This window comes from Montipora capricornis, chromosome 10 (assembly GCF_036669925.1).
Source record: "Montipora capricornis isolate CH-2021 chromosome 10, ASM3666992v2, whole genome shotgun sequence".
Lineage (NCBI taxonomy): Eukaryota > Metazoa > Cnidaria > Anthozoa > Scleractinia > Acroporidae > Montipora > Montipora capricornis.
Window position 1 is genome coordinate 7,434,282 of NC_090892.1, and position 12,500 is coordinate 7,446,781.

The following is a 12,500-nucleotide window of genomic DNA, read 5'->3' on the forward strand; positions in this document are numbered from 1 at the left end:
CGAATTGTAAAAAATTGACAGCAGTACGTATTTTTCTTATTCGTGTAGGCAGCCACGGGATCAACCAGGTGCTTTCCTCAAACACAAGGTAAAAATCAAGAAAAAGTCGCACTTATTTTACTTTAGTTTATTTCGTTAGAAAGACGATTTATTACTCTCGAGAACTCCTGCGAAGAGATCCTTTTGTAAGAACCTGTTGGCAGATATTTGACATAATTATACAAAACCCTGTTTAGTGAACTAAAATCAAGCAGGTTCTATAATTATGTGAGTAACAGTTAAATTGCAATAAACACTTTAACCAAGGAGTTTGACTTTGAGATCGCAAATATTTATTTTTCTGGCAATCAATATCTATATCTCCTGCATAGAAATTAGGACCTTGTCAAGAACCCACTTTAAGCCTGCATCCAAGTATCCCTATTTTGCCAGACAAAAAATATATACTTGTATATGTTCGTATATGCAGGCTTTTACTATTGCTTTTTTTTTCTCTGACCAAGGAAACTTTGTTGGTTTTGGTCAGACTGTGGTTTTAATTGTGAGAATGCTTCTGATGATCAGCTGTTTTGTATTGGGTTGAGTGCATAATTAAGACATACTATTGTTCTTACAATGTATGATTGTGTCAGCAATAACTGTTGTCATCAACACATACATTCACAAAACAATTATTGTTATTGTGACCAACAGCACTAATTTTTTTTTACTTGGCAGATTGTTTACTTTTCCTTTTCAACAATCACAAATTATCTTTAGTCATACTTTGTCTCTGTACAAAGCCAAACTGAGTTAGGCTTGTGAAGATGGGCATTCTTTGTTCGTTCATTCTTACGACCCTCTCTCTTCCATCAGGTTGAGTTAGGCTTGTGATGATGGCCATTCATTGTTTGTTCATTCTTACGACCCTCTCTCTTCCATCAGGTTGAGTTAGGCTTGTGACGATGGCCATTCATTGTTTGTTCATTCTTACGACCCTCTCTCTTCCATCAGGTTCAGTTAGGGCATTCATGTTTTGCACTGAGAACTTTGTTTCCTTTGTGGCCCTCTATTCAGTTGTCTATTAAGTTTCAATTCTCCTTTAATGTGAATGGCTGCACATCCGTGTCATTGGGAGGAAGACGCTCAACAGTTGTTCAGTCATGGTAACATTTTAAATTTTATTAAAATAATTTATGGCATGGAGAAAGTCCATTCATTTTGACCAGTTTAAGTGCTAGACCTATATGGCCTGCAGAAATTTTACTGATCTTGTTATCCATCCAGCTCAAGATGTGACTGTCATATTTGGCGAGTCAAGGGAATTTTTTTTTTAATTTTTCAGTTGATCTGGAAAGATATATAGCTAAATTTGTTGACTGCTTTGCACCATGATGACAAATATATCTTATTACGTTAAGCTGTTTTTTTTTGCCAATCCGCAGGCATTCATGATAAATAAACATGTTTCAACTTAAGCGTAAGGTTTCTGCATCTAAGAATTACAGGGGCTCGAGTCTACTTTTTACAAATACTAACAATCACAGGATGCCTACATAATGTGTTTGACCCTTGGTATTATTGAATTTAGAAGCAATGTATGAGAATAGCAAAAAGTTCCATATTATTGTACAATTCTGGGATAAATATTTGCATATAAGATGAGAATAAACTAACCTTCATCCGAAATGTTCTTCTGTGTTGTTATTGTGGCTGCTTGTGGGAAATTTAGCGATTTCAAGGACATGTGTTGTTCTGGTAAAAATTGCTACAATTTGCCATTTTCAACCATAATAACAACAGTACATCATTTCAGATAGTTTATCCTCATCTTGTGTAAATATTTATTGCAGAATAGTACAATAATAATTATGGAACTTTTTTGCTATTCTCATACATTGCTTCTAAATTCACCCTTTGTGTGGGTCCCCTGTGATAAGAATGATTAGTGAGTCCATAGCTAGATCTGAAAACTCAATCAGCATTACTGCTGGCTCTACCCAATTAATATTGGTCTCTAATTTATTTCCTTTTTAATTATTTTTCAGGCTACCATGGAAATAGCAAGGAATTGGATATTAGCAATTGTGTAACTGAAGAGATCAATAGAAATGTAAAATGAAGAGCTATTTCAAGGTTCCAGTTGTTCTGCCTTATTGTAGACAATACAGGTTTATCCTAGCAAGTATTTTATTGCTTTTGTGTACAATGTTGCTAGGTATTATGAATTCTGTGCTCGCTTTCCAGGGTGACAAAAGGCTCCTAAAATTCAAACTGCTTGAGACAGCAGTACATGTAGAGTATCATACTAACAGCTGTGTGTTTCACATTATCGTTCCATTATCATTATCAATATAAGTATTGTTATTGTTATCATCATCATCATTATTATTATTAGTAGTAGTAGTAGTAGTAGTAGTAGTATTCTTTTCATCTAATTAATTAATTAATTTATTAATAATTAAGTAAGTAAGTAAGTAAGTAAGTAAGTAAGTAAGTAAGTAAGTAAGTAAGTAAGTAAGTAAGTAAGTAAGTAAGTAAGTAATTAAGTAATTTAATTCCTGGCTGGGAAATAAATTTGATCAGCTGGCTGGGAAACCAACCAATTTTATCCAGCTGGCTGGGAAATTTCTTGTGTGTCTTGCTGGGAAAAAGGAACAGATAATTTTTTCCCAGCAACACTGAAAAACACCTAAAAATGCCTTAATAACATTTATTTTCATTAACTGGGGTATAATAATACATTTTACAACAAATTGGTCGTTGGGTGCCCCTGCATAGTGAGCAACGACAACAACATTTTTGACGACTTCCATCCCACGCGCCTAAAATCAACAAATTTATAGGAATTAACTTAAACATATATCGAACTTGATCTCCTCATTTGCTTTTCTCGCCCAAATGCTGATACATGTATATGTATGAGTTTACATCGCCAAAATACTTTCATGTTGGGAAAAGACATGTGGAAAGTCGTGGCGAGAAGTACTGCGAAAGGTTAGAAAAATCTTGAATCATCTGGGCAAAGCCTTGCTGATGAAACGCTTTGTTGTTCGTGCTTACTGCTACCACATTTTGAGCTCAAAATCGACAAATAATTGTTTGGAAATCACCAAATTAAAGATGATCAAGAAAGGATAAAATGCCTGTGTCTCGCCATTTAGGTTGAACAATAACATATTAAGCATTTCATGATCTCCTAAGCATTCGGAAAGCATACTACGGCTAGAAATCAGGCCACCTTCGCATGGCGGGAAGACATATTACTTCCGGTCACCGTACTATTCACCTACGTAGTCCTTACTTAAAGGGAACCTCCACTCTTTTAACAAATGTCACCTGAAATGTTCTAATTACTGGGTTGCCAATATGGCAAACCCAGTCGGAATCTGTCTTTAATTTCGTCGTTTTTTTTTTATTTTTCCCTTTCTTTTTTTTCCGTGTCGGTAAAAGTCTTGCCTATCACTCCCCTGCTAAGTGGTGTCTTTGTGCATAGAGCCTCTGGGCGTATTTTCTTAGATCGAGAGGGTAGTGGGAAATGCGTGGATTTCTCTGGTAGACACAGAACGATTAACTTCACCGGCAATGGCGTCGAAAGTCATGTAACGCGAATGGCGTTTTAGTGGATCTTTGAACAAAATATACCCTTTTGACGCTCAATAATGGCAAGCGAATTGGATACTGAACAAGGCAGGCGGTCGAATGTTAAAAGCGACGAGTAATGGACTTCGACAACAATCTGCCGCCCGTCGAGCCGTAATCAAAGTGAGCTGTCGTCCTAAAATTTGCCAAGTGTGGTGTTTTGTACAACACTGAAACCAAATAAACAGTTCTCTGGTAACTCTTTCAACAAAGACAGAGAAGGAATCCGTATAGTGGATCTGTTATCTCAGTTGTCTCGCTATTTGTATTTACCAGGTCTCAACTCTGCACAGTCTTCCGGTATTAAACAATTGGAAATTTCACTAATAAGTCATTGACATGAATGGCGTTTTAGTGGACCTTTAAACAAAATATACCTTCATGGAGCTCAAGAATGGATCGTCAATTGGATGAGCAAGACAGCGCTGAAAAATAAATATCTGGATTTTAAGCGACGAGTAATGGTCTTCGACAACAATTTCATTTTTCGCCTTTGGATATCAAGTGAGCTTTGTTCCTAATATTTTACTAACTTGGTATTATATAAAACACGGAAATCAAATAACATTTTTTTTTATGGATTTAACAAATTAACATTGAAGGAATCGAACGCCTACAAGAATGCATCACAGTGTTTACTCAAGTCGCATCTTAGTTGTCTGACAATTTACATTTACCGGTATTTTGTACTCAACTCTGCAAAGGTTAAAAAAAATTGGAAATGTGACAGTAAAAAATTATTTGAATGAAAGCTTGTTGTCTCTTTTGTGCTTTCGAAAAGGGTTCGAAAAGGGTTTGATGTGAACTGTCAGAAATTTAGTTAACTGCATATGCTTTGTGATTGTGTGTTTCGCTTGCACGCACGCAACTGAAATAGGAAGGGTTTCTAGCTTCTTATAGCAAATATGTTTTTTGTTTCAATAAATGTTTCGCTGGAAAATATTTCTGTGAAATTTCCAGCTTTTGTAAATTTATCATGTTGTGTAATTTTCGAGCTTAGCAAATTTGCATACATGTGTTGAACTGTGATACGGGTAGAATTTTTGTGGTAACGCATAAGTCACGAAAATAAACAGGTCCGTTGGAAGCGTGCTTGAGTTTCAACAAAATGACCCCCAAAATCGGCAAATTTAAAAGATTGTGACGCTGATGAATAATAAAGTAGCTGCTATTACCAAAACGATGGAATTACCTGGTGATAAATAACCTTGTCTTGGAGAGTAAATTTTTGATTTTCCAGAAACAATGGTCAACCTCTGAGTTGGGCGATTGTGATCTTTGTATTGAATTCGCACATTTCTTGTCAAAATATATAACAATTGAAAGAAAAAGAAAACTAACAAAAACGAAAACCCGGTATCTAAGCATCATTTGACACAGATGCTTCACTGTTTCGCGAGTAAATATGCCGCGGTAACTTGATCACTGCGCCCGCTGAATTCGATGTGCGATTTACTCGGTGCAGCCAAAAGTACAATTACAACAAAACAACTAAAATCTCCCAAAATGTTTTTCGCTGATGGTAACTTTTTATATTCGTGGTTCAAAATTAATGTTGTTTCCATGTCGTAAATTTTGTTACGCGATGGCAAAATATTTTATTCTCGATCGACCGTCCAGAAACTTACTTCTGCTCTTCTTAAAAACGGTGTATCCATATTTATTTACTTTTACATCAATATTTGTTTTTCATAAAGCAAGCTAACAAAATCTGTATCTTGCTTCGTTCGCATTTAATAGCATTAAAATAGAATTTTCGGTCCTATGCTTCTGTTACTGAGTGATATATTTCTTAGGTCGCCCATCCACTTACTAACCCTGTCGGATAGGCATTAATTTCAACTTTTGCTTACAAAGCTGTCAGATGCTGTCAGTGCACGCTTACACTTGTGGTGGAAAGAAGTTGCATGATCAACATGTCAGCCCAGAAGCCAATGTTTCTCGATTCCCTTTTATTTTCTTCAATCTCTCTGGGTTCAGTACTTTGCTAGTAACCACATGTCTTCTCAAGGGGCTATTTATCTAAGACTTCTACCATGGCGCTACAAGGATAGACAATACCAAAACAATATCGTGTACTGTTAGACCTACATATTACGCAAAGACAACTGTCAACATGTCATCCCAGAAGACAATGTTTTTCACTTCCCATTTATTTTCTTCAATCTTTCTGGGTTCAGTACTTTGCTAGTAACCACATGTCTTCTCAGGCTATTTACCCAAGACTTCTACCATGGCACTACAATGATAGACAAAACCAAAACAATATCGTGCACTGTTAGAGCTACATATTACGCAAGGACAACTTGAATATCCTGAAAGACAACACACAGCTCAGTTGACATTTTATATGGAATAAATCGCTGTGTTACTTCACTACCACACATAATCAGTGCATGTCTATTTTTTCTAAAGAGGACAGGAATTTCTTCTTTCAGACAAATGATTAATTAATAGGCCGGTAGCCAGGTTTTTAATCTCAGAAAAGGATCTGTTTCGTCGTACGAACGTGTGAGGACCTGTGCGCCAAAGAGCCTCTGCTGGTATGACTTCTGGGTGACTCTTCGGTTCGTGGGAACATTGAGTCAAACTCTGTTTCGTTGTAGAAAGCAAGCGAAAACCAGAAAAATACCAGCATAAGTGTCCATGTTTTTCCGAAAGACGATAGCCTTCCGACGATTCAAGCTATCTGAAGGACGATTCTTCCAAACGTCAGCCGGCATAACAAGGCATCGATCACAAAGTGCCAAAATTTGCAAGCAAAGAATTGCTTTCTTCTTCTTCTTCTTCTCCTTGATTTTCTCTTCCTTATTCGCTTGATAAGTATTTTGGTTCCAACTGAACCCTGAAGGAAGAATCTGTATCTTCTCCATTAAACTGAATCTCGTCACGAAAATATACACAATATATAAAACAAGACAAGGTTGACCGACGTGCTCAGTACCCAACGATAAAAAATATATATTTCACTAGGTAATGCATTTTTTTGGAACAGATCTTGTAACAAGTACATTTGAAACATTTTAGGTGGCATTTGTTTAAACAGTGGAGGTTCCCTTTAAACCGTTACTTTCGGATTTAACAGGCTTAGGGGCCGCTACTTTCGGGTAGCCGTTACTTTCGGACAGCGTTTGTACTTCAGTAGCCGTCTCACGCAAAAAGGACACGTAACACGAGATCAAAAGTTCATTATATTTAGTTGTTTAGATTACATTCCGGTTACGCAAACAAGTAGAAACAAGCTGAAACAATTTTCATACGTTTCTAGCCAAAAAAAGTGCAAAGGACAGGGGTTGTGACATGTATTTTTCGTTTACTAGTAGGGTTGAAATGCGTTTACGCAGCGGAGGCTCAGTTGGTTGAGTATCGGGCTGTCACGCGGGAGGTCGCAGGTTCGAACCCCGGACGGATCATTTTACTCAGGATCTTAAACTTAACTGAGGAGAAAGTGATGCCTTTGTAATTTCATCTGCAAATGGTTAGTCTTCTCGGATAAGGACTATTAAGCGTAGGGCACTGATTAAATCCGACCTCCTTGCACATATTTGGGCGGTTGAAACCGGCAAGATTCATCCTCAGCTATTCCGTCCATGTTTCGGAACAAGCAGGACGCCACTGAATGCAAATTACGACTACTTAAAATAAACAAGCTTCAGTTGTGAAAAACACGGACATTATCATCACAAACTGTGCGCTGATTAAACAAAAGAAGGCAAAAATCACAATTTTTGCTTTCTTTTTTTCTTTTGTTTGCAATTTGGCGTCGATTGAGTCATTGAGAAGCCAATTTCAAAAACTCGTGCTTCGCGTTTTACCAGGGTTTCCAAACACTCGAAAACAATAAAAGCACTCGGCCTAACGGCCTCGGGCTTTAATCAGTTTTATCGTGTTTGTAACCCCCGGTAAAACACGAAGCACGAGTTTTTGAAATATTACATTCTCGCTTATAATATTATTGTGTTTTCTGAGAGTTGATGATCGATTATTTACGTGACCAACACTGAATAACGCATGAGCATAGATAATATGCTTTAAGCAAATAGCAACACTTGGCATCGACTTGACATTTCTTTGACCAAGATGACACATTGGCCGACAGAAATTCCGAGAACAGCGTATTTTCAGAAGCATTCTGCAAATTTGAAATTTTTACTTTAATTTCTGTGATGCAGTGGAATGGAATCTCGATTTAAAGAACCTCTATATATCAATATCGTGGGCAGTATAATTAAAACATTGCCGAATTTATACTTCAGACGGATCACTGATTCGTCTGGGACGAACTTCTAGCATTTCTATTAAGTATAACAGACTGTTGAACGCGATCCGACTGGAAAGATGATCTGTCTCTAGTATAAAATTCGCCCATTCTTGAAACCGTGACATAGCGAAGTTTATTTCCCAGTACCTTGGCACTTCGTTTAAGTGCGGTTCCACAGTATTTATTATATTACCACATGTTCAAGCTTGAACTACAAGTGTTCTGGTGCACTATTCAATCGCACCACTTCGTGCAAATTTAGCTACAAAATTCACTAAGACCATGAAATTATACAAATAAACAGGTTGGGTAAACTAAAACGATAGACAGTCTGTCTGTGAATTAATAATTTAATCACTGACTCCTGTTTAAATCATAATTCTACGTACCTGTTATAAATCTAGAATCCTTGTATCTGAGTGAATTCAACTTGGAAATGCCATTTTGCTGCACAACAAAGAAGGCGAAACCGAAAGTGCTCTCAACCTCTTCCCATTTCCGGGATGATACTCAGGCGTCCCTCGATGTGCTTGGCTTGAAAGGCCTGGGAACTAGACTATGAGACTCGGGTCCTTTCTGAAACCATCCACAACTCTTAGATGTTGACTGTAAATTAACTTAACCTATCGCGCAGTGTTGCTTGTTTGAAATCTCAGTTGTTTTTTTATTATTTTTATTTTTTGGAATTAGTGTCTTTTTTGTCCTACTCTTGACCATATTTACATTTCAACATGTTCAAGTTTTGCACGTCTTCGATGATCTGCATTTTAATTTCATTGTCCATGCGATTTTTTCAGAGTTTTTTGGATTCTTCTACTCCTGAAGACAATGCGATTATATATTTATTTTAATAAACGCGGTTCTTATGTCGCTTCGTTACCAGCTACAACCTCGGACAAAAATGTTGAAACACTGCAATACCTTGTCCTCCCGCAATGTTGTTTTGCTAAATGGGCTTAGAAACGGACGTAGACAAAACATGGACCCCAGGTACATGGGCCACCGCTGTGGACCCAGTCCATGAGCCCTTCATGGACCCGGTCCATGGACTACCCCTGTGGACCACCTCTCATTTTGTAAAGTTACATGCAGAAAGATCTTAAGACGAAAGAGGGAAGTGATCCTCGCACTTGCCTGGACAATTTAAGGAATAGGGAGCTTAAGAAACGACGACGCCGACGGCAACGACGACGCTACAAAACGATAGGTTTAGTGGGCAAAAACAATGGCTCTGCACGCTCTGCACGTGCGTTTTACATTTTGGTACATTTTTTTCCCGTATCTCCTAAATGACGACGTGAAATGACCAAATTCAAGGTTCTGTGGAGGAAGTTAGCACATGACGATGAATTTTCAGTTCTCTCTCTACGCTTCCAACTCACTCATACCAGTTTAATTCCTCGACAGTTACTACACATTTTTAACGCGAAACGACATAAAATAGTTTCGTAGGGATATGAATAACGCGAACTCGTATTTTTAAATGAAGTCCTCGTAGCCGTCGTCGTCCTCGTTTCGTAAGCTCCCTAATGTCTCTTATTGACCCCTGAAAAATTCAGCTGTCTCCAACGCGGGTCATATTGGGCTCCCGCTCCTGCTGAATTCCAACCTACGACTGCTGCGATGCTGGTGCAATCCGCTCTACCAACTGAGCTATGAGGCCACTCACTTTGGGGCAGGTCAAGTTGTTAGGCTCATATGTTTCGGTGAAGGACTCGATGAATGAAATAAATGTGTTATTTGAAGTGCAGGTTAGAGACAAATCCCTTTGGAGCCATCAATTAGGTGGTATAGATATAAGAGACAGTTGCTTATATCAGTAGCCCATAACGAACAACAGCTCTATTTCCCTGTCACGGCGTTTTCGTAGAACGCGATTTATTTTTGGATTGAATTTCCCGTGAGTGAAACTTCCACAGGAGCTCGATGCGATGACCGATCACAAGAAACTAACTTGTTGTTCGAATTCGCTTCTCGTCATGGGCTCCTGTTTAATTGGTCCATATAAGAGCATTGCTCGCTTCTCTTTCATCTGAAGAATTTTCTGCTTGTAACTGTACAAAATGAAGGGTGGTCCACATGGGTGGTCCTTGGACCTGGGGTCCACGTTTTTTATGCGTCCCTCACAAACCATTGCGAGGGGAGGGTAAGCCGCAAAAGCTTCACGAGCTTCACGTCTGTATGTTCGTGTACTGTTCCAAGGAATTTTGTCACAGGCTGCAGTTCTATGTATGTTTGAAACACGAAAATTTGGTTGTATTAACCGAGACGATAAACTAAATTTACTGCCAATGGGGGATTGAAAAGTTAACGTTCTCGAGCGTTAACTAAGCAGCTCACGGTTACACGTTGAAACTGTTAGCTGAAACCGTGTGTGCAACGGCGCTGCCAGATTAACAAGTTTCAGGAAGCATTGCACCGTGTAAAATGGTCGGTTTCGTGAAACTTTTTTGAACTTCCGTTGTGAGGCAAGTTTCATGAAAAGTAGAACCGCTTTCTACTTCTGCAACGATCGCAGCAATCGCAGTGGTAATAAAAACAAGGGTTTCACCATAGTTAGTTAACTCAGGGGCACCCAACGAGAATATAGTTCAAAACCACTTGAACATAGCATTGTTAAACGTATTTTAGTATTTAAACGGTAGATATAGGCATATTTTTATCCCCTAAAAAGTTTTTATCTGTTCGGATTCCCTAGCTGAAAGTCTAGTGATCTGAAAATTATAGGGATCAAAACTTACCTTTTCGAAAATTTCAGCCAGAAAAAAGGCTCCCGAAAATTCTAGGTGACCTTTTTAGGGTAAAAATCCGTTAAAAATGGGCAATTATACCATGTTTTAGATGTTCGAAAATCCTAGGACAGGCAGGCAAGCAAGAAATTTTACAACAAATGTTGCGAAAATTCTAGATCTCAAATCGTCTTCCGAACAGATATTTTCCGAAAATTGACGTTGGGTGCCCCTGGTTAACTATGGTTTCACCGTGTAACACACCATTTCGTGAAACTAGTCTCGCTCGGCTTGTTACGCTACGCTGCGCAAGCCAATCAGAAACCGGCTAAGGGCAGGTAAACAACAGTTTCAACGTTCCAAAAGGAGTTTAGACCTTTTATTCGGTGCAACGCTTTCTGAAATTTGTTTCACAGCACCGGTCGTTTCACACAAGTTTCGGCTAAAAGCTCCAACGTGTAACAGTGGCTTAACATCGGCTTTAGTCCTTCGTCGCTTTGACGATGTCGGCTTTCAAAGGAATTATCGAAATAGAAGGTGATAATGTTGCATTATAGGCACTTTTATGAATGTTCACTGTGACGTCTGGGAGAACATGCTGGAATAAATTTCCTGTAACGTCATCCGGCCGTCATAATGGTGGAAGAAAACGAAAGATCTCTCGAGCTCATTAGCTCCTCGTCCACTAGCAGTATGTTGCAGCATTCACAGCATTGTTATCTTTGTCCCTAGAGATTGGTTGCAAACCACCAATTCATTTTGTTTTGATTCCACAGCTAGATGTGCACATTTCGCACGCCACGGCAGTAGTCTCAGATTTTTTAACTTATCCTCTGTAATAGAAGAAAGATACTTAGCAATATAAATGTGGTACTATATATCGAGACAAATTAAAAAATGGAAATATTGCCGTCCCGTGGATTAAGAACTTCACGTGCTTAAGGAGTTTTCTCACGTGACGAAAGGCCTTACTAGGGAGCTTAATTAAAGGATATACTGTTGGAGTTCAAAGGTTATGCTGTATATTCATCAAGAATACAAACATATTCAGGTGTCAATTTTCCTTCGAGGTTGAATTATTCGTCAAACAGGTTTTTCTTGTGCATCGAAGTTGCGTGACGAATCGTATTAAAAGGAACGCATTGTGCTCAAAGGAAAAAAACAACGGTTTTGATCGAGTTTGATAGACGTGAGAAATAACTGAAAAAAAATATGTGGTGCAAGTTTTCGACAACGCATTTCATATTTTTTTTTAGTCTCGCCACAGGGTCAACAGGTATGACCGATTCTAGGATCAGTTCAAGCTTGACTGCTCACAGTATGGAATATTCTTCTGGCGAAATAAAATTCACAAAGAAGTCAAGACCTAAGCGATGCACAGTCAACGGTTTCAATACGTCAAGAGGAGAACACGAATCTCTCTTCACGGTTAGTAGATATTGTACATGGTTCATGGTCATAATATTTCCATGGCTGGAATGGGGCGGATATGGGGGCGTCACAGTAAAGTTGAAATCTGTTACAAACATTGGAGCCTGTGAGGGTCTGTGAGAACCGTTTTCTCGGTTTACTGTCAACTGTAAGGGGAAATTTGGCATTTCGAAGAGGAGGTTACCGGATGTCGGATCAAAAATCGAAGGAAATTTAAAAAAAAGAGAGAAGAATGAATTCGGTTAATTTGAAGATATCTGCAACACTAAGTCAGGTTGCCGTTTTTGCTAGCGAGTACGATCTTGAAAAACCGATCATTACTGTTGAGTCTGATAGAGGTTAGGGGCTCTGAGCGATCAAACACGCGAGTGCCGGTTCGAGCGTGAACACCCTCGAGGACGCAGACATTTCCACTGTATTTATCGCTGAAATCAAGTGTCTAGCCATACGTTATATGA

At 38.6% G+C, this 12,500-nt stretch overlaps 2 protein-coding genes and 1 long non-coding RNA gene across 6 annotated transcripts in view; 2 read left to right on the plus strand and 1 right to left on the minus strand.

Annotated features, from left to right (window-relative positions):
- The window catches only part of LOC138022340 (uncharacterized), a 2,718-nt gene extending 675 nt beyond the window's left edge, over positions 1 to 2,043 (plus strand). The window contains exons 3-5 of one of the 3 annotated variants that reach the window (XR_011126561.1): positions 49 to 88; positions 1,057 to 1,145; positions 2,028 to 2,043. This is a non-coding gene — a long non-coding RNA (uncharacterized lncRNA). Of the gene's footprint in view, positions 1 to 48; positions 89 to 993; positions 1,377 to 2,027 lie in introns of those variants that run through there. The other 2 variants (XR_011126559.1, XR_011126560.1) reach the window with 2 other exon arrangements.
- The window catches only part of LOC138022333 (neuralized-like protein 4), a 52,094-nt gene extending 43,692 nt beyond the window's left edge, over positions 1 to 8,402 (minus strand). The window contains exon 1 of one of the 2 annotated variants that reach the window (XM_068869447.1): positions 8,272 to 8,402. The gene's annotated coding sequence lies outside the window, so the exon portion shown is untranslated. The remainder of the gene's footprint in view (positions 1 to 8,271) is intronic. The other variant, XM_068869448.1, reaches the window with a different exon arrangement.
- A 2,539-nt stretch (positions 8,403 to 10,941) lies between these two features.
- Positions 10,942 to 12,500, plus strand: part of LOC138022338 (carbonic anhydrase 3-like) — a 35,834-nt gene continuing 34,275 nt past the window's right edge. The window contains exons 1-2 of the mRNA XM_068869454.1: positions 10,942 to 11,148; positions 11,868 to 12,039. Coding sequence (XP_068725555.1) covers positions 11,890 to 12,039 — 150 coding nt within the window. The 5' untranslated portion in view covers positions 10,942 to 11,148; positions 11,868 to 11,889. The remainder of the gene's footprint in view (positions 11,149 to 11,867; positions 12,040 to 12,500) is intronic.